A 21,275-nucleotide genomic window follows, 5' to 3' on the forward strand; every position below is an offset into this window, starting at 1 on the left:
TCTCTCTCTCTCTCTCTCTCTCTCTCTCCTGCACTGTCCTCACCATGTGCTTCCATTGTCTACTCTTCTCCCTTTTAAACCGCAGTTGTTTTGACTTTTTTTTTCCAAAGTTCCAAAACAATGCAACAGCATATAAAACAGTAATTGCTGCTCCTGGAATTCGAGGAAATCACCTCCAACACCTAAAATACCTCAAAAAAAAAACAGGAGCAGCTCTTCCAGCCAGAAATTTTTCCCATCCTCCATCTTGGATTACCCAGAATCCACTTCTTGCCTAATACCATCAAAATTGGCCTTTCTCCAATTTAGAACTTCAATTTTTAGATCTGGTCTATCCTTTCCCATCACTATTTTAAAATGAATAGAATTATGGTCGCTGGCCCCAAAGTGCTCCCCCACTGACACCTCAGTCACCTGACCTGCCTTATTTCCCAAGAGTAGGCCAAGTTTTGCACCTTCTCTAGTAGGTACATCCACATACTGAATCAGAAAGTTTTCTTGTATACACTTAACAAATTCCTCTCCATCTAAATCTTTAACACTATGGCAGTCTCAGTCTATGTTTAGAAAGTTAAAATCCCCTACAATAACCACCCTATTATTCTTACAGATAGCTGAGATCTCCTTACAAATTTGTTTCTCAATTTCCATCTGACTATTAGGGGGTCTATAATACAATCCCATTTAGGTGATCATCCCTTTCTTATTTCTCAGTTCCACCTAATTAACTTCCCTGGATGTATTTCCGGGAATATCCTCCATCAGTACAGCTGCATTGCTATCCCTTATCAAAAACGCCACTTCCCCTCCTCTCTTACCTCCCTTTCTATCCTTCCTGTAGCATTTGTATCTTGGGACTTCAAGCTGCCAGTCCTGTCCATTCCTGAGCCATGTTTCTGTAATTGCTTTGATATCCCAGAGTAGAGGGAAGACCTTTTACAATAGAAATAAGGAGAAACATCTTCAGCCAGAGAGTGGTGAATCTATGGAATTCACATCCACAGAAGGCTGTGGAGGCCAGGTCATTGGGTATATTTACGACTGAGGTAGATCGGTTTTTGATTGTCAAGGGGATCAAGGGCTACAGGGAAAAGGGGGTTGAGAAACTTATCAGCCATGATTGAATGGCAGAGCAGATGCGATGGGCTGAATGGCCTAATTTCTGCTCCTATGTCTTATGAGATCCAGTCAATGTTGAGGAATCCCAGTACAACTCATACCCAACAACATAGTAATGTGCCACCATGTCCTGCCAGTGCGACAAGAGATAACCAGGAATGGTGATGGTGGTGTTTAGGACATTGTTTCTCAGATACAATTCCATGAGTATGACTATGTTGGGCTATTGCTTGACTAGTCTGAGGCACCCTATGACCTGTATTTCCTTATTTGCAATGATGGACCAGTACTGCTCACAAAACAAAGCTCTTCACTATTGTTAGGTACATGTGACTACAATAAATCAAATCAAAATCAAATCAACTAGCCATGAGATGTTAGTAAAGAGCATTTTGTAGGGTCAACTGGGTTGTTTTTGCTGTGGTCATTTCTGGTGTCTCGGCCAATGCCAGAAGGTCTGTCTGGTTTTGTTTCTGTGTTGAGACTTACTAGAAATTGATTCAAAATGGGTGGTTTGTTTGGCTATATTGTTATGGCCCTGGAGTCGCATGTAAGCCATATCATTTAACAATGACAGGTTTCGTTTCCTGAAAGAGATTTGTTAACCTGCATATAATGTTTCTGTGATTCATATACCAGAGATTCTACCACTAAACTATGAAATCTATTTCCATTTAATAGTATACTGCTTTTCTATTCTTCTTGCCAAAATGGCCAAACAGGACACAAAGATGTCTGTCAGTGTTGCAGCAATTTGTTCTCGTCTCCCTTAACATTCTGGGATAGATCCCATCAGGATCCGGGAACTTATCCACCTTAATACTTTTTAGGAGCACAACAGCTCTTCCTTTCTAATAGCAATATGGCTTAGAAATTCGATACTCCCTGTTGTGGTTCTGTTTGCCGAGCTGGGAATTTGTGTTGCAGAAGTTTCATCGCCTGTCTAGGTGAAATCCTCAGTGCTTGGGAGCCTCCTGTGAAGCGCTTCTGTGATGTTTCCTCCGGCATTTATAGTGGTTTGTCTCTGCTGCTTCCGGTTGTCAGTTCCAGCTGTTCGCTGCAGTGGCTGGTATATTGGGTCCAGGTCGATGTGTTTGTTGATAGAATCCGTGGATGAGTGCCATGCCTCTAGGAATCCCCTGGCTGTTCTCTGTTTGAGGCACAGGTCCTGCACACTCAAGCTACTGGACCTGTGCCTCACAACACACTTCACATTCAACAACCAAATATATGAACAAATCAACGGCACACCCATAGGCTCACCCATCTCTGGACTCATAGCAGAAGCTGTAATGCAAAGATTAGAACAAACAGTCTTACCGCAAATTCAACCCAAACTCTGAGTCAGATATATAGATGACACCTTTGTAATCATTAAAAACACAGAAATAGAAAACACACACCAGATCATCAACGCCACACTCACAGGAATCAGATTCACTAGAGAGGAAGAAAAGGACAATCAACTCCCATTCCTAGACGTGATGGTACAGAGAACACCGAACAGAGAATTCACCACAAAGGTATACAGGAAAGCCACACACACAGACCAAGTCCTGAACCATGAAAGCAACCACTCCAATACACACAAAAGAAGTTGCATCGAGACACTGTTCAAAAGGGCCACAACAGCCTGCAGCACACCAGTACTGCAAAAAGAGGAAGAAGAACACCTATACAATGTACTCGCCAAAAACGGATACCCCCGCAATTTCATCAACAGATGCCTAAGGACATGCCACAACCCAAAGGACTACCATACACCAAGAACATTTCTGAACTGACAGCCAGACTACTATGACCATTAGGACTCATAACAGCACACAAACCAACAGCCACTCTCAGACAACAACTCACCAGGACGAAGGACCCGATACCCAACATGAGCAAAACCAACTTAATGTACAAAATCCCATGCAAGGACTGCACAAAATGCTACATAGGACAAACAGGAAGACAGCTAACGATCCGTATCCATGAACACCAACTAGCCACGAAACGACACGACCAGCTATCCTTAGTAGCCACACATGTGGATGACAGCAACACTACTAGTGTAGGACAACACTACTATTGTAGGACAAGCCAAACAGAGAACAGCCAGGGAATTCCTAGAGGCATGGCACTCATCCACAGATCCTATCAACAAACACATCGACCTGGACCCAATATACCGGCCACTGCAGTGGACAGCTGGAACTGACAACTGGAAGCGGCAGAGACAAACCACTATAAATGCTGGAGGAAACATCACAGAAGCGCTTCACAGGAGGCTCCCAAGCACTGAGGATGTCACCTAGACAGGGGACGAAACGTCTGCAACACAAATTCCCAGCTCGGCGAACAGAACCACAACAACGGGCACCCAAGCTACAAATCTTCTCACAAACTTTGAATTCAATACTCCCTTCCCCGAGATCATCCTCCACCAATTCCTTCTCTTTTGTGAATGCTGACACAAAATATTGGTTTTGGACCTTACCTACCTCTTCTGGCTCCACACATAGATTCCCTACTTTGTCCTTGAGTGGGCCAACTCTTTCCCTGGCTACTATCCTTAATTTCCTTATTTAGCCATGATGCAATCTTCTTAAAAAGCCTTTGTTTCTCACTTCGATAAATCTTGGCTGAGAATTATTAAATGGTGCAGGTTCACCTTAGCTAGATCAACCTTCATACCCTTATAGTTACCTTTTATTTAAGCTTAAAACACTAGTCATGAACCCACACTTTTCATTTTCAACCTAACACTAAATTCTATTGTGCTGTGATTGCTGTCATCTGCAGACTTCTTCAGTAAGAAGTTAATAATTACTTCTATCTCTTAGTACATTGCCAGGTGTCAGAAAGATTGTTCCCTAGTTGGCTCTTGAACATATTGTTTTCAGAAATTGTCCTGAAGGCACTCTGTAAGCTAAGCTTCTAAATTACCTTTTGCTAATGATCTTCCAATTTACATGTAAATAAGCTCCCCCTGATTATTACCATATATTTATTTTCTCCATTTATTTCTTTCTAATTACTCTGACCTTGTAACTACTGTTAAATGGCTTATGAACTATTTTCACAAATGTCAATTTATCCTTTACTATTTCCTGCCTTAACCCAAAGTAGTTCTACATCTTAAACTTCAAGTTATGGTCCTATCTTGGGACTGAACTAGAACCATCCTTACTTGTAAATAAAACCAACCATTCTAACTGTGTAATTCAAAAAACTGGAGACACCTGACTCTTTCTGAGCTCTTATTTCCTCTTTGCTAAACATTGTATTAATCATCTGGCATTCTTTCCAAAGTGAATGGTGATCAAAGGCTGGAACAAGTTGCAAGTACTCCTTAATCTGGGAATTACTGCTCAAGAGTTTGGATTATTCCATATTATCGTAGTTCAGTTTCATGTAGATTAATTTAACACTAGCTTATCTTTCATGGCTAGAAACTCAAGCAGCCCAAGAAAGGCAATCACATCGATGCTAGGATTACCAGTGTACAATGGGGGGTGTGGAAGTCTGAGCATTGCTTGAGGAAGCATCCTCATCCACCTTCAGGATCAGATCTGGAAGGCATCATCAGGCACAATTTTAGTATTATTAGTAAATAGCATCCAGTGAAGTTCGCTTAAACCTCAACTGTATTTTTCATAAAACCTATTTATGATGATTTAACTTTTGTCTTAGTCAGCACTATGAATTCCCTGACTTCAGATTGGAAAAAAAATCTTTCTGTTTAAGATTGCATTGAACGGGAGCTACTATTGACCTACATTCCTTTGGATTAAGTGCTCAAGTGTAATCCTGAAGTCCAGATCCTGAAAACTACTGCAATGGTTTTCAACTGTGTGCCATGGCTCGGTGAGAATTATGCCTGAACTGCCACTCGTATGATCCTGGCTGATCATCCAACTCAGCTTCCTGTTCCTATTTTCTCCCCATAATCTTTGATCTCTCTAATCCTAAAACCTGTATCTAACTTCTTTTTAAAAACATTCACTGTTTTGGTCCCACCTACTTTCTGGCCAAGAACAGAAAAAGTGAAGGCTTTAATAGGATTATCTCATTCTAAAATGAAATGAGAAATCAGGACATTTTGAGGAATACGTGGACTTTATCAGAAATTTGTTCATAATTCCAGTAGGATAACTGTGCTTTTAACAAATTTGTTAAAGCAAAAGTGGTCAGCAGAATGCTAAGCCGGATTTGAGAAACTAGATGGTAATCTAAATAAAAGGAGCAATATTAGCCATCCCTGATATTTTCAGAATGTCAATTAATGCTAGTGATTTGGGAGTGGATGCTGTCTTCTTACAAAATGATGAGTCATGAATAGAGAAGCCAATGGGGTACTTCTCTATGAGTTCAAACCAATGTCAATTGATGTATTGTCCTGTGGAAAGCAAGAAGTTGGAATTGGTGTTTACTGTGCACTGCTTTGAAATTTATATCTGACATGGAAACAAGGAAATGCTCATTTATACTGATCAAAATACACTGGCCTTGAATAAAAAGTTTGGAAATCTAATGCCATATAATTCAGGTAGAGTCTTAGTTGCAACAAGTTAAAGTAAAAAATACTCATGCCACTAGAAAAGATAAAATAATTGCAGATGCATTATATCCAGTAAAATGTTGGAATAAGTTAAATGTTTACAAAATGCTACAACTGTTTTAAGTTGTATAAGAAGGGAGAAAGATTAAACAAATGAAAGTCTTGTGTTTATGTATCACCTGCTTTGTAATGAAACATACTTTTGAAAATTTCCCTAAAGATGAAGGCAGTTAAGACTATGTCTTTTTGTTTTGTGCCTTTTACAAAATTATGATCTGAAATGAGAAAGTGCTATTTTAAAACCAGTGTTTGAAAAGGTGGCTGCAATTTTAAAAGCAAGTAATATGACACCCATGGTAAGCATCAGAACCGATTGTTTGAAAAAACTTTTGAATTCCTGAACTTTTTAAAGCCAAGGGGCTATATTGATGCAGATCTGGCTAGAATTAAGAACTTGATTTATCTATGGACTAGTAGTGACCAGTTATCAATGACTGAAATCTTTTGCTTGTCAAGAATGGTGTGATTGGTTCCCAAGTGACTGATGAACTTGGAACTGGGAGCCAGTTACAGAGAGAGAAGTGATAATCCTTCTCTTGCTGGGGAGTGGTCCCTCTGTTCTCTGGTGTCAAAATTCACCCAACCTGAAAGTAACAAGTTTATCTTTCCTGCAACAATTGTTATAAGCTGTAACATTTAACTGATAAGTCATAGAGTTTTTATAAGGGAACTGGCCACCATATATCTCTTATCAGCCAATGGAAGTGTCCAAGTAAAACCTTGAAGCAGTGTACTGGCCATAGAAGAATCATAAAGATCATCTCAACAACAAAACCTGGAAACAAAGACCATTGAACTGTCTTTCCAATTTTTCCCTCTGCCCATTTTCTTTCTCTGTGTGTATGTAAGGGTTTAGAGTTTTAATTTGTAGTGTTATAAGCTGACAGTTTATAACTGTTTACCTGTAGCTGAAACTTAATTACTTGTAATAAATAGTAATTCTAGCAATTGTTAAAAATAAAATCCTGCTCTCTATTTAACTGGATCTGAAAACAAGATGCATTAAGAAATGTTGCATACTTTTTAAAAATTAACTTTTGTGATGACTTTGGAAGAGTGCACTTTGGTTTTTAGTGTGCTTCCCTGGTGATTCATAATAGTACTTTTCTGCAAAACATAACTTCATTGCTTTAAAATGACTTTACATTAATATATCACAATCCCCCAATCCAAACAGAATTTAGAGAGCAGACGTTGAGGAGAGAAGACAGGATGAAATGAACAGGCAGCAATACAAATTAAAAATTTGAGTTTTGAGGCTTTTTGAAAGTGGGAAAGAGAACTGATGCAAAATAGTTCACATATGTGGATTGAAGTAGATGACATTACTATATCGGGGCAAAAGGAACTATCATCTTGCACAAACTTGATGCTGTAAAGTATTTTACAGCAGCATATCATTTGAGATGTACTCACTTTGCGTAGGAAATACAACAGCCGATTGCACACAAAAGTTCCCTAAAGCAGCAACGTGACAATGTGTTTTAGCAATTTTGGTTTAGGGATAATATGGACCAAAATACCAGGGAGAACATCTTTTTTGTTTGTGAGAGGGCAAACCAGGCTCAGTTTAACTTCTCTTGAAAGACAGCATCTTAAACAACAGAATACTCTGTGACCAGTGGTGTTCTGTAGGGATTAATGTTGGGTCTATCGTTTGTCATTTATATAAATGTTTGGGATGATAATTTAGGAAGCATGGTTAGTAAGTTTGTGGATACTACCAAAATTTGTGGTATAGTGGACAGTGAAAAGGGTTATCTAAAATACAGTGATCTTGATCAATTGGGCCAATGGGCCAAGGAGTGGCAGATGGAATTTAACTAGGATAAATGCGAGGTGTTGTATTTTGATAAGATGAACAAGGACAGGGCTTACACAGTTAATAGAAGAGTCCTGGGAATGTTGTCAAACGGAGCAACCTAGGGTTCAGGTATGTAGTTCTTTGAAAGTTGTGTCATAGGTAGACAGTGTGGTAAAGAACCTGTTTAGTACATTTGCTTTCATTGCTCACACCATAGAGTGGAGGAGTTGGGATGTCATGTGTGTGTACAAGATGTTGAGGAGGCCCATTTTGGAGTATTGTGCACAGTTCTGGTTGTCCTGCTTAAGAAGGATATTATCAAATTGGAGAGGGTGCTGAAAAGATCAACAAGGATGTTACCAGGACTGGTGAGTTTAGTGAGGAGAGGCTGGGACTTTTTTCACTGGAGGATAGAAGGTTGAGGAGTGAACCAGCACTTGACTCCTGTAAGATAGCACTCAGAGCAGTCCTGTCCAGCGGCTTAGGCGAGCCCAGACTTTGGCCTCCAGCTCCTGCCAATTGGCTGGCCAGGATTCCTCAGCCAGGCTGAGGTAGACCCCCAGACAGAGAAGATGGGTGGTATTTCAGCTGAACCTCTGTAACTCCTCCAGCAGAGAATCCACCTGTCATGGACCGACAGGTAGTTCAGAACATTTGGCCCAGTTGATCCTGGTGGAAGATGCCGCCGAGTACACCACCTGGCACTCGCGCATCCTCTCCAGGTCAGAGAAAGTGAGGAACACGTCATTGGAGTAAGCCAAGAAGACCACCCCCGTGCCCATGCCACGCAGAACCAGCCCCAACAACCTCTTCCACAAGAGGCACAAGAAAGCAGCCCAGTGGCTCAGTGGTTAGCACTGCTGCCTCACAGTGCTAGGGACCCGGGTTCGATTCCTGTCTCGGGCAACTGTTTGTGGAGTTTGCACATTCTCCTCATGTCTGCATGGGTTTCCTCTGGGCGCTCTGGTTTCCTCCCGCAATCTAAAGATGTGCAGGTCAGGTGAATTGACCATGCTCAATTGCCCATAGTTTAGATGCATTAGTCAGGGTAAATATAGGATAAGGAAATGGGTCTGGGTGGGTCTGAGTCGGAGAGTTGGTGTGGACTTGTTGGGCTGAAGAACTTGTTTCCATAATGTAGGGAATCTAATCTAATCTAAAGGCTCCATGCACAGGGAATTCAGCTGGCCAGGCAAGGGGCAGTCTTGACGTACTCCTCTTCCAAAGCAAAGGGGTGCCATCAGGGACCTGTTAACTTTAACCAGACACTCTGCAGTGGTGTACAAAAGTCAAACCCAGCAATGAACTGCCTGCAGAGACCCTAGCAGGTACTCCTGATCAACCCTGTCAAACCCCTTCTCCTGGTCAAGAGAAGGAAGGCGCTCGACAACTGAAATGGATCAGGTCCTGGACTAGATGGACGTTGTTGTGTATCCTCCAGCATGGGACTGTATAGGACTGGTCCAGGTAAATCATGTGGGCCAGCACGGAAGCCAGACGAGAAGCCAACACCCTGGTGAAAATTTTACAATCCATGCCAAGGAGGGAGCCTGGATGCCAGTTCTTTGGAGAACAAAGGACCCCCTTCTTTGGCAGCAGGATGATACCTAGAAAGGGGCAGCTCTCTGGCATTTAGACACGCCCCCAGGACCTATGAGTAGTCGCTCCCCAGGACATCCCAGAATGTCCTGAAGAACTCCAGTCAGCTTGTACAGCCCTGGGGACTTGCCCTTCAAGAGCCGGTCGATGGCGCCGGTCAGCTCCTCTAAAGTGATGGGAGCATCGAGCCTTCTGGCATTCTCCAGGCTGAGCTGTGGCAAGTCCTTCCACAGAACTCTGTGAGCATCCTCGCTGGATGGATCTGGAGACAACAGGGCCATGTAATAGGAATGAATTTGGGCCCTGATACCCTCCAGATCCAAGATGAGAGACCATTATCAGCCAGCAGCACAAGGAGCTGGGCCAGGTCCACATCGGGCTGACTGAGACGTGACTCCAGATTGAACATCTCCTTCTCCAACTCCTCGATCCTGGATTTCCGCCTCTTTGTCGACCCCCTCACATAGTCCTGACAGAAAATGCAGACGTGAGCCTTGCACATGTTCCACCAGAGCCTCAAAGAGGGAAGCTGCCTTGCTTCCTTCTCCAGCAGCCCCAGAAGCCATGAAACGAGTTGCAGAACCGCTCGTCCTCCAACAACGGGTAGTTAAAGTGCCAGTACATGGATTCGAATTGGGTACCAAACGGAAGGAATTCCGCCCACACCAGGTGATGGGCCGTGCATAGACCTGCCGCATGGAGGCCACCGGAAAGCAGGAGGCGTACGTCCACGAAACATACAGGCGGTTGATTCTGGACGCTCTGACTCCAGGCCTCTCAAAGGTGAAGGCGATGGAGTCAGGATAGAGATTCTGCCAGACCAGGTCGAAGGACTTAACCAAGTTCCCCAACCTTCTTCTCTACACTAAACCAGACTGGGCACTGCTGTGGTCCTTGTCCTTGAAGGATGCTGTTAAAATCTCCCCTGAGGACAATGCACTGGCCTTTGTCGATAAAGGCGAGATGAGTGGACACTTCTTTGTAGAAGCGTGTTTGCCTCAGTCTGACTACTGGAGCATAGACATTCACAAAGTGAAGCACCACCCCCCCCCCCGAAGCAAATGGCCTGGCACAGGCTCCCTGACCCCCAAGATCTCTGGCTGAAAATGTGGGGCCAACAAGATAGCTACCCAGCCTGATCTGCGGGTGAGCTGACTCTCCAGGAGCCAGGTGGCTTTGTCTCCCAGGGTGGTATGGGTTTTACACCGCATACCTCCTGTCCCGAAGACCCAAGAAGGTCTGGAATCTGCGCTGTGACTCCCTGCTGCAGTTGATGTTGAGGCTAGTTATAATCGTCTTAATGTTAGCTGTATTGTGCAGCCACCACCAATACAATGAACTCTATATACATTTACTGGGAGGACAAGGTCGGGGGTGAGGGGGGGTGGTAGACGTCCCTTGTCCTCACCAGTAGTGTGCAAAGGAAGTTACTGACTCGCTTTCACTTGTTTATGTCCAGCCTAGGTGCTTGGCGAGCAGCCTGGACCAATCAGCATACCAGCTCAAAGGAGCTCCAGTGGTCGAGTGCTAGTTGGGCTCTACCTCAGTGACAGTGCATCTCCTCGACAAAGTCCCAAAGTTCCCCAAGGGGGATGAGGGGGAGCTGAGTTGAGGGGCACCTGGGAGCCAAAACTTGGGAGTCAAAACCTTTGCTGGAGACAGAGTCCACGTGTCCACCACCAAGCCTGAACCCTCCTCTGGGCAGTCGCCCTCGGTCACCAGCCCCTCCCCCACCGTGAGAGTGAGGATTGGTCTGGCACCGCCAACTGTCCTCAAACCTCCAGCGACCCCACCCCCAGGGTCACTGATGGTAACGTCCCCAGCACACCCCTTCCTAGAATGCCTGTGGTCTAGTCATCAGGTGGTGGAGGCTCGAGGCCCCACTCCTCTCCCAACACCAGGGCCAAGGCACCCAGTAAAACAGTCTGGGAGGGAGTGGGGATAACACTCGATGACCCAGTGATGTTAAAATTACTATTACAGGGTATTACTATTAGCCTGTCTCAGCCTCCCCACATACTGACCAGCCTGCCCTGTACCGGCTTTCCTGCGAGGACGCGATCAGTTGCTTGACCCTGCCTGCCCCACATACTGACAGGCTCTTCCCAGCCCGCTTTCCTCCAGGCCAGTCATCAACCCTCCAGTCCCCAACCAGCACGTGTACTGGCTCCCGCTCCCTTGATCAGCTTTCCTATGGGCATGCTGTTGGCTGCCTAGCCCCCAGCACCCTGCATACTAATAGACCCACCCCCCAATCCGCTTTCCCCCAGTCCGATCATTGATCCTCCAGCTCCCAGCCACCCCACATACTGACTAGCCCAATCTTGCCCACACAAACATAATTAATTGCAAAATCCACATACAGTAACAGAATTCACAAAATCCTCAATACAGTTTCGAGTACAAAGACAGAGTCCACACCCAAACTCCAGGATGTAGCAAATGCTAACTTCCCAGCACACACACACAGGTGTTCAGTCTCCACAGAGGCCTGGCCTTTCCAGGGATAACCAGGCCCACTCTCAGGAACACAGTGCATTGTGAGGCTGCAGTTGACTCCAGGGGTTTGGTCCATACCCAAAGGCAGAGTCCATACCACACATACAGGTGTTCAGTCTTCAGAGGCCTGGTCCACCCAAAGGACCAGGCCCACTCACAGGAACACAGTACTTTATAAAGGTGCAGTTAATTCACAGGGGCTTGGTCCACTCCACAATGCAGAGAGAACTCCAGAATGCAGCAAGTACTCACCTCCCAGCAAACATGCAGGTAATCAGTCTTTGCAGAGGCCAAGTCTTAAGGTCAGGCCTACCCACAGGATCAGCTCATCTGGAAAGTTGTATTTTCTCACAAGGGCTCAGTCCAACTACCAAAAAACAGTGAAGACACATACAAAAAAACATAGAAAACTAAAGTCAAAGGGCTAAGCCCTGCCACAAAATCAACATTGTCCTTTTCTCAAAGTAAAAGAGAAAAGAGTAACACACAGACTGTAACCAGCCAGTGAAACAACAATTCCTGAATGAGAACTGAGTTACACCTGAAACACATTGACGGTGTTGATCAGGCAGTTTAGAAATCAGTCCTCAATAAAGAAGGAATACCGGTTAACAAACTGGTTATATTATCCAGCCAGTTCAGGAATCAGGTTCTCCCCCCACAAAAAGCAGTAACATACCGACTGTGATCCAGCCAGCACAGTCAGTTTTCTGACACAAATGGAGAGTCTTTGACACTGATCCAGTTCCAGCAGAGCCAGCTTGCAGAGTGAACAGCAACTTTGATACTCCTGTTTATTTTTTTCTTTTTTCTCTCTTTTTTTTCTTTTTTTTCCCCCACATAACTACCTAACAGCGGCAGTGCTTATATTTTCCCCAGCACCCATGTCATGTGTGTGCAGGTGTAGGACACAGTGAAGAATAACAAGTGTGTAAATCTTTATTTAATCTCCTGTTTTTTTTCTCTTTTCTGTGTACATTTATATTCCACCACCAGGAAGAAAGGAAACACCCGAGTGGCCAGTGATAAGCAGTGCCCTTCTCATCAAAGGGCAATGCTGCATGAACAAACAATGAAGGGGAGGGCAGGGATAAAAACAAAATAGAGTTGGGGGGGAAATAAAACACTCCGCTCACTGCAGTGTACACCTTTCCCTGAAAATCACGAGGGTGTTGGTGGACACCGGGTGCTCCTTCTCCAGGGACACCCGGACTCTGACATAACCACGGAAGAGGAACAGGCAATTGGCCCTAACGACCCCCTCCATGGCCTGCTGCCTGGACCTGTTTATGGCCAGTTTGGCCAAGTCCACGAGGAGGTCCTCTGACCTACCCTCCCCCCTCCGGATACTCCTTTTTTTTGTAGTGCAAAACAACACGTATGTTCATCTTTATTTATATTCCACCACCAGGAAAAAAGGGAACACCCAAGTGGCCAGTGACAAGCAGTGCCCTTCTCAACAGGCAATGCTGCATGATCAAACAGTAAAGGGGAGGGCAGTGATTAAATCAAAATAGAGTTGGAGGGGAAATAAAGCACTCCACTCCCTGTGGTGCCCACCTCTCCCTGAACAGCTCGAGATTGTTGGTGGATACTGCGTGCTCCTTCTCCAGGGACACCCTGGCTCGAATGTAGCTGTGGAAAAGGGACAGGCAATTGCCATAACGACCCCCTCCATAGCCCGTCGCCTAAACCTGGTTATGGCCAGTTTGGTCAGGCCCAGGAGCAGACCCACGGGGAGGTCTTCTGACCTACCCTCTCCCCTCCAGATACTCCTGTTTATATTTTTTTTCTGAGGAGACTCTAAGTCTCCTGGTTATATATATATATATTTTTAAAACCCCCACACTACTGCCTAACTGTGGTAGTGCTCATATTTTCCCCGACACCCATGTTGTGTGTGTGTGTGCAGGTGTGAGACACAGTGAAAGACAACAGCTGTACAAATCTTTATTCAATTTCCACCATTAGGAAGAAAGGATACACCCGAATGGCCAGTAATAACCAGTGCCCTTCTCAAAGATCAATGCTGCGTGATCAGTGAAGGGGAGGACAGGGATTCCATCAAAATAGAGTTGGAGGAGGAAATCATACACTCCACTCCCTGCAGTGCCCACCACTCCCAGAAAATCTCGAGGGTGTTGGTGGACACCGCATGCTCCTTCACCTGGGTTCTCACATAACCGCAGAAGAGGGGTAGGCAGTTAGCCATAATGACACCCTCCACGGCCCACTGCCTGGACCTGTTTCTACTTCTGTTTATATATTTTAGTGCTTTTATTTTCCTCTCCTGGTTATTTTTTTTGCCCATGATATGTGCGTGCAGGTGTGAGAGACACTGAAAGACACAAGGTGTACAAATCTTTATTCAATTTCCACACCAGGAAGAAAGGAGATACCCAAGTGGCCAGTGACAAGCAATCCCCTTCTCAGAGGGCAATGCTGCCTGATCAAACAGTGAAAGGGAGGGCAGGGAGTAAATCAAAACAGAGTTGGAGGGGGAAATAATGCACTCAACTCCCTGCAGTGCCCACCACTGCCTGAAAATCTTGAGGGTGTTGGTGGACACCGCATGCTCCTTTTCCAGGGACAATTGGGCTCTCTCATACCTGCAGAAGAGGGGCAGTCAATCGACCATAACGACACCCTCCAAGGAGGGTGCCTGGACCTATTTCTACTCCTTTTTTTTGGTATTCAGCTGTAACAATTCTATATGGTGCACCACAAAGAAATGCATGAAGGCATCCTACTATTGCAGGCATAAGATTTCGCTAATTATGTCTTGAGTTTTCAGTTATTTCCAACTACACTAATGTGCAAGTGTGTAATGTTACTACGGCACAGAGTTCAAATTTAAAAGGCAACAGAATAACAAAGAATAGTATTTGAAATAACTCCATTAGGGCCAGTATCCCAACACATGTCACACTTTATTTACATGGTGGAGAATCCTTGACACTAGTCCAATTCCCTCGGAGCCAGCTGTCAGAATGAATGGGATGTCTGAGACTCCTATTTTTTTTGTCGCCTGTGTGTAGGTGTCAGACACAGTGAAGAACAACAAATGTGTAAATCTTTATTTATTTTCCACCACCAGGAAGAAAGGAAACACCCGAGTGGCCAGTGACAAGCAGTGCCCTTCTCAAAGGGCAATGCTGTGTGATCAAACAGTGAAGAGTTGGAGAGGGAAATAATGCACTCCACTCCCTGCGGCGCCCACCTCTCCCTGAACAACTCCAGGGTGTTGGTGGACACCGCGTGCTCCTTCTCCAGAGACACCGGACTCTAACGTAACCATAGAAGATGAGCAGGCAATTGCCATAATGACACCCTCCACGGCCCACTGCCTGGATCTGTTTCACCTCCTGTTTTTTTTTAGTTTTTGCTTTTAATACCCCCACACTACCGCCTAACTGCGGTAGTCCTTATATTTTCCCCAGCACCCATGGTGTGTGTGTTCAGGTGTGAGACACAGTGAAAGACACAAGGTGCACGAATCTTCATTCAAATTTCCACTACCAGGGAGAAAGAAAACACCCGAGTGGCCAGTGACAAGCACTGCCATTCACATCAAAGGGCAATGCTGTGTGATCAAACAGTGAAGGGGAGGGTAGGGACTAAATCAAAATAGAGTTGGAGGGGGAAATAATGCACTCCACTCCCTGCGGCGCCCACCTCTCCCTGAACAACTCCAAGGTGTTGGTGGACACCGCGTGGTCTTTCTCCAAGGACACCTGGGCTCTAACATAACCGCGGAAGAGGGGCAGGCAGTCGGCCCTAACGACCCCCTCCACAGCCTGCTGCCTGGACCTGTTTCATCTCCTGTTTATTTTATTTTTCTTATTACCCCTACACTACCACCTAACTGCGGTAGTGCTTATTTTTTCCCCAGCACCCATGTTGTGTGTGTGCAGGTGTGAGACACAGTGAAAGACACAAGGTGCACGATTCTTTATTCAGTTTCCACCACCAGGAAGAAAGGAAACACCCGGGTGGCCAGTGACAAACACTGCCCTTCACATCAAAGGGCAATGCTGTGTGATCAAAACAGTGAAGGGGAAGGCAGGGATTAAATCAAAGTAGAGTTGGAGGGAAAAATGATGCACTCCACTCCCTGCGGCGCCCACCTCTCCCTGAACAACTCCAGGGTGTTGGTGGATACCACGTGGTCCTTCTCCAAGGACACCCGGGCTCGAATGTAGCTGTGGAAAAAAGACAGGCAGTTGGCCCTAACGACCCCGTCCACGGCCCGCTGCCCCTCCTGTTAATTTTGTTTTGAGAATGAAAAACCAGTGTGGCCTGAAGTAATTCCAAAGAGATAGGTATTCTGTCACCCAGTCACTCTCCATTTACATTGGAGAGTCCTTGATGCTGGTCCAGCTCCCTCAGAGCCAGCTCTCCGTGAACAGAACCTCCGACAGGCATGTTTAATTTTTTTTCATTTTTATTTCTTTTTTCTTTTTTTCTGCGGTAGTGCCTATTTTTTCCCTAGCACCCATGTTGTGTGTGTGCAGGTGTGAGACACAGTGAAAGACACAAGGTGCACGATTCTTTATTCAGTTTCCACCACCAGGAAGAAAGGAAACACCCGAGTGGCCAGTGACAAGCAGTGCCCTTCACATCAAAGGGACTTCCTGTTTATTTTCGTTTCTTTTTTTCTTTTTTCTTCTTCAGTGGCAGAATCAAATGAATCAAGCTTCCCAAATAATGACATGATGCCAGAAATTCTTATCTCAACTCAAAGACAATTATTGCAAGCAAATTTCATTAGGATCATACTTTACTTTCGCCACCACTGAAGTATTTACCCGTGGAAGACCTTGCCTCTGACCCAGTTCCCTCAGAGCCAGTTCTCAGAGTGAACAGAACTTTGACACTTCTGTTTATTTTTTTAAAATTTTTTTTTAACCCCCACACTACCACCCAACTGTGGTAGTGCTTATGTTTCCCCCAGCACCCATGTTGTGTGTGTGTGTGTGCAGGTGTGAGACACAGTGAGAGACACAAGGTGCACAAATCTTTATTCAGTTTCCACCATCAGGAAGAAAGGAACCACCCAAGTGGCCAGTGACAAGCGATGCCCTTCACATCAAAGGGACCTCTTGTTTTTTAAATTTTTTTTGGAGGTAATATTGGAAGCAAAATTGTGTGTGCTCCATTGAATAAACAGCCCCTGCAGTGCAAATCTGATCCCATCACTGACTCAAAAGTAATGAGCAATGCTGAAGTAACCCCACAGAGGCTGGTATCCTGTCACTAAAAAGTCACCCTTTATTTACACGCGGAGAGTCATTAACACTGATTCAGCTCCCTCAGAGCCAGCTCTCAGAGTGAACAGAACCTGTGACACTCGTACTTTTTTTAAAAATCTCTGACATTCTTGTTTTTTTTTTGTCTTTATAAACCCCCACATTACCGCCTAACTGTGGTAGTGTTTTTTTTTCCCTAGCATCCATGTTATGTGTGCGCAGGTGTGGGACATAGTGAAAGACACAAGGTGCACAAATCTTTATTCGGTTTCCACCACCAGGAAGAAAGGAAACACCTGAGTGGCCAGTGACAAGCAGTGCCCTTCACATCAAAGGGACCTCCTGTTTATATCTGTCAGGCACTGATTGGACCAAGTTAATCCCCATAATCCCAATGAGGGAAATCATATTCTATGAGGTCCACCTGTCTGACATTGTTACAGTCACTACCGGAAAATGTGTAAATAAAGTAAATGCATTTTCTTCTTTCATTTTTAGAACCTCCAACACCAGCTGCTGCACCCAAAATGATAAAGAGTGACTCAACATACCTGGTTTTGGACCTAAACATCAACCACATTCATGGAGATGGTCCCATTATTCAGAAAGAGATTATATACCAAAAAATCTCAAAAACCTGCACAACCATCCCGATTTTTTATGGTTCGAGTTATACCCTGAGGTACTTAGACCCAGACACTGAATACCAGATTGGTGTCAGACTGACCCGGCCTGGTAAGGGAGGCAGAGGAGATATAGGACCCAAACTCATCAGCAAGACTACATGTGCAGGTAGGTCATTTCTAATTTGTTATATCAACATATCACAAAATAAGCCTGGTACTTAAAGCTGACAAAGCACCTAGTCTGGATGAGATGCAAGGCAAAAGTGAGGATTGCAGATGCTGGAAACCACAGTTTAGATCAGAGTGGTGCTGGAAAAGCACAGCAGGTCAGGCAGCATCCGAGGAACAGGAAAATCGACGTATCGGGCAAAAGCCTTTCATCAGGAAGCCTCCAGGGTGGAGAGATAAATGGGAGGAGAGTGGGGTGGGGCTGGGGAGAAGGTAGTACAATAGGTGAATGGGGGTGGGGATGGAGGTGATTGGTCAGCGAGGAGGGTGGAGCGGATAAGTGGGAAGGGAGATTGGCAGGTAGGACAGGTCATGAGGACAGTGCTGAGCTGGAAGGTTGGAACTGGGTTAAAGTGGGGGGAGGGGAAAATGAGGAAACAGGTGAAGTCCACATTGATGCCCTGGGTGTTCCAAGGCGGAAGGTGAGGCGTTCTTCCTCCAGATGTCGGGTGGTGAGGGAGCGGTGGTGGAGGAGGCCCTTGCATGTCCTCGGCAGAGTGGGAGGGAGAGTTGAAATGTTGGGCCACAGGGCGGTGTGGTTGATTGTTCCGGGTGTCCCGGAGATGTTCCCTAAAGCGCTCTGCGAGGAGGAGTCCAGTCTCCCCAATGTAGAGGAGACCACATCGGGAGCAACGGATACAATAAATGACATTAGTGGATGTGCAGGTGCAACTTTGATGGATGTGGAAAACTCCTTTAGGGCCTTGGATGGTGGTGAGGGGGGAGGTGTGGGCGCAGGTTTTGCAATTCCTGCGGTGGCAGGAGAAGGTGCCAGGACAGGAGGGTGGTTTGTTGGGGGGAGTGGACCTGACCAGGTAGTCACGGAGGGAACGGTCTTTGTGGGAAAGGGGTGGGAGGGAAATGAATCTCTGGTGGTGGGGTCAGTTTGGAGGTGGTGGAAATATTGGTGGATGATATGGTTAATGTGAAGGTTGGTAGGTGGAAAGTGAGGACCGGGGGGTTCTGTCCTTGTTACGGTTGGAGGGGTGGGTTTGAGGGCGGAGGTGCAGGATGTGGATGAGATGCGTTGGACGGTATCTTCAACCACATGGGAAGGGAAATTGTGGTCTCTAAAGAAGGAGGCCATCTGGTGTGTTCTGTGGTGGAACTGGTCCTCCTGGGAGCAGATACAGTGGAGGCGGAGGAATTGGGCATACAGGATAGTATTTTTCCAGGAGGTAGGGTGGGAAAAGGTGTAATCCAGGTGGCTGTGGGAGTCGGTGGGTTTGTAAAAAATGTCAGTGTCAAGTCGGTCGTCATTAATGGAGATGGAGAGGTCCAGGAATGTGTTGGTGAAGTTAATGAACTGCTCAACCTCCTTGCGGAAGCATGAGATGGCACTGATACAGTCATCAATGTAGCGGAGGAAGAGGTGGGGAGTAGTGCCGGTATAACTACGGAAGATGGACTGTTCTACGTAGCCGACAAAGAGACTGGCATAGTTGGGGCCCATACGGGTGCCCATGGCTACCCCTTAGGTCTGGAGGAAGTGGGAGGATTCGAAGGAGAAATTGTTAAGGGTGAGGACCAGTTCGGCCAAACGAATGAGAGTGTCGGTGGAAGAGTGCTGTTGGGGACGTCAGGAGAGGAAAAAATGGAGGGCTTGGAGGTCCTGGTTATGGCGGATGCAGGTGAAGACAATCGGTTGACCAGAAGAATCAGGTTGATGTGTTTTGGGTAAGAGATAGGACTGGTTGGTGGGGATTGGGAACTGTGAAGTTGAAGGCTAATGTTGGGAAATCACCTGAGGTGATAAAATTATGGACGATCTTACAGATGATGGTTTGGTGATGAGAAGTGGGGTCATGGTCGAGGACAGTAGGAGAAAATGTCAGTGAGTTGGCATGTGTTTTTGGCAAGGTGGAGGTTGGTGCACCACACTACCACCACTCCTCCCTTGTTGGCTGGTTTGATGGTGAGGCTAGGATTGGAACAGAGGGAGTGGAGGCTGTGCGTTGTGTGGGCAGGAGGTTGGAGTGGGTGAGAGAGGGTTGGAGAGATTGAGTTGGTTAATGTTGTGACCGAAATGAAGAGGTCGAGGGAGGATAAGAGGCCAGTGCAGAGTATCCATGAAGATGGAGTTTGTTGGAGGCAGGAGAAGGAATCTTCGGAGAGTGGGTGCAAGTTACGACTGAAAAAGTTCCTTTAGAGTTATCTCATTTTCTGATTTACTATTGTCTGTCTTTTCTAATTAACTTGTTCTTTGCTGATTCAGAACCATCCTCATATGTCTTTTTATTTTCTCTGCTACTTAGGAAACCGACCTCCTTATTAGTTTACAAGGTCCCAAAATAGAATTAGTGAATCTCCCCACCAGGATACTTATCACTTTCTAATCGCCTTTTTTTTTTATTTATTAGTGCACAGTACACTGGCTGTGTCAAGCCAGCTTGGACAGTTCCCTGGACTGAGGGGATTTTAATCTCCTGGTTATATTTTTTCATTTTTAGTATTTTTTTTTCCTCAACTGAGAAGATTCCAATCTCCTTTTTTTAATTATTTACTAGTGCATTGTACACTGGCTGTGGCCAGCCAGCTTGGAGTCAGTCCACTTTCACTTTAACAGGAACACAATGCCTCTGAACTCTCGTTATGACAATTTTGACAGCCTCCCACTTGTCAGTCATCCTTTTACTTGTGAACCATCTACTTTAATCAACTTTTGAAAGTTTTTGTCACTTGGCCTGCCTTATTTCCCAAGAGAAGTTCAAGTTTTGCTCCTTCTTGAGTAGGAATATTTACATATTAATAAAAAAAATTTTCTTGAACACAATTCAACAAATTCCTGACCATCCAAATCTTTAACTCTATGGCAGTCTCAGTCAATGTTTGGAAAGTTAAAATCCCCTACTATGACAACTTTTTTTTACATATACCTAAGATTTCTCTACATATCTACTCCTCAATTTCCCTCTGACTACTGGGGACTTACAGTGCAATCCATCAAGATGATCATCCCTCAAAAATAATTACAGTAGAAATGTTTTTCTTAATCAAAAATGCCACTCTCCCTCCTTTCTTGCCTCCCTTTCTATCCTTCCTAAAGCATCTAAAACTAGAACATTGAGCTGCCAGGTGTGTCCTTCCCTTACCCATTGGTATAATATCCCAGTTCCATGTTCCCATGCATGTCCTGAGTTTATTAACCTTATCAATGAGACCACTTGCATTGAAATAAATGCAGTTTAATTCTTCAGAGTTACCTCCTCTTACTTGCTGTTGCCTGTCTTTTCTAATTAGCTTGTTCTTTTTGATTCAGAACAATCTTCATTTGACTTTTTATTTTCCCTGCTACTTAGTAAATCCCCTCAATAGTTTACAGGCTCCCAAAATAGAACTAGTGAGTCTCCCCACCAGGATACTTATCTCTTTCCAATTTGACTGAGACTAATCCCTTTTGAACAGGTCATTTGTTGCTTGCCTGTGAAGAACTTAAGTATTAATGAAAAAGTGTCTTGTTTACTTTTCTCGACATTAAAGAGTTACAAAGTTGAAAACATGTATGTTCACTTTGAAACAGAGTATTTTCTGAATTTTGAAGTAAA

The 21,275-nt window shown here is 45.0% G+C and overlaps 1 protein-coding gene across 1 annotated transcript in view; it reads left to right on the top strand.

The window, feature by feature from the left end:
- LOC122563513 (receptor-type tyrosine-protein phosphatase U-like) overlaps window positions 1-21,275 on the top strand; it is a 330,644-nt gene that overhangs the window by 53,433 nt on the left and 255,936 nt on the right. Inside the window, exon 6 of the mRNA XM_043717332.1 lies at window positions 17,375-17,668. Within this exon, the coding sequence (XP_043573267.1) occupies window positions 17,375-17,668 (294 nt within the window). The remainder of the gene's footprint in view (window positions 1-17,374; window positions 17,669-21,275) is intronic.

This window comes from Chiloscyllium plagiosum, chromosome 27 (genome assembly GCF_004010195.1).
Source record: "Chiloscyllium plagiosum isolate BGI_BamShark_2017 chromosome 27, ASM401019v2, whole genome shotgun sequence".
In the NCBI taxonomy this organism is placed as follows: domain Eukaryota; kingdom Metazoa; phylum Chordata; class Chondrichthyes; order Orectolobiformes; family Hemiscylliidae; genus Chiloscyllium; species Chiloscyllium plagiosum.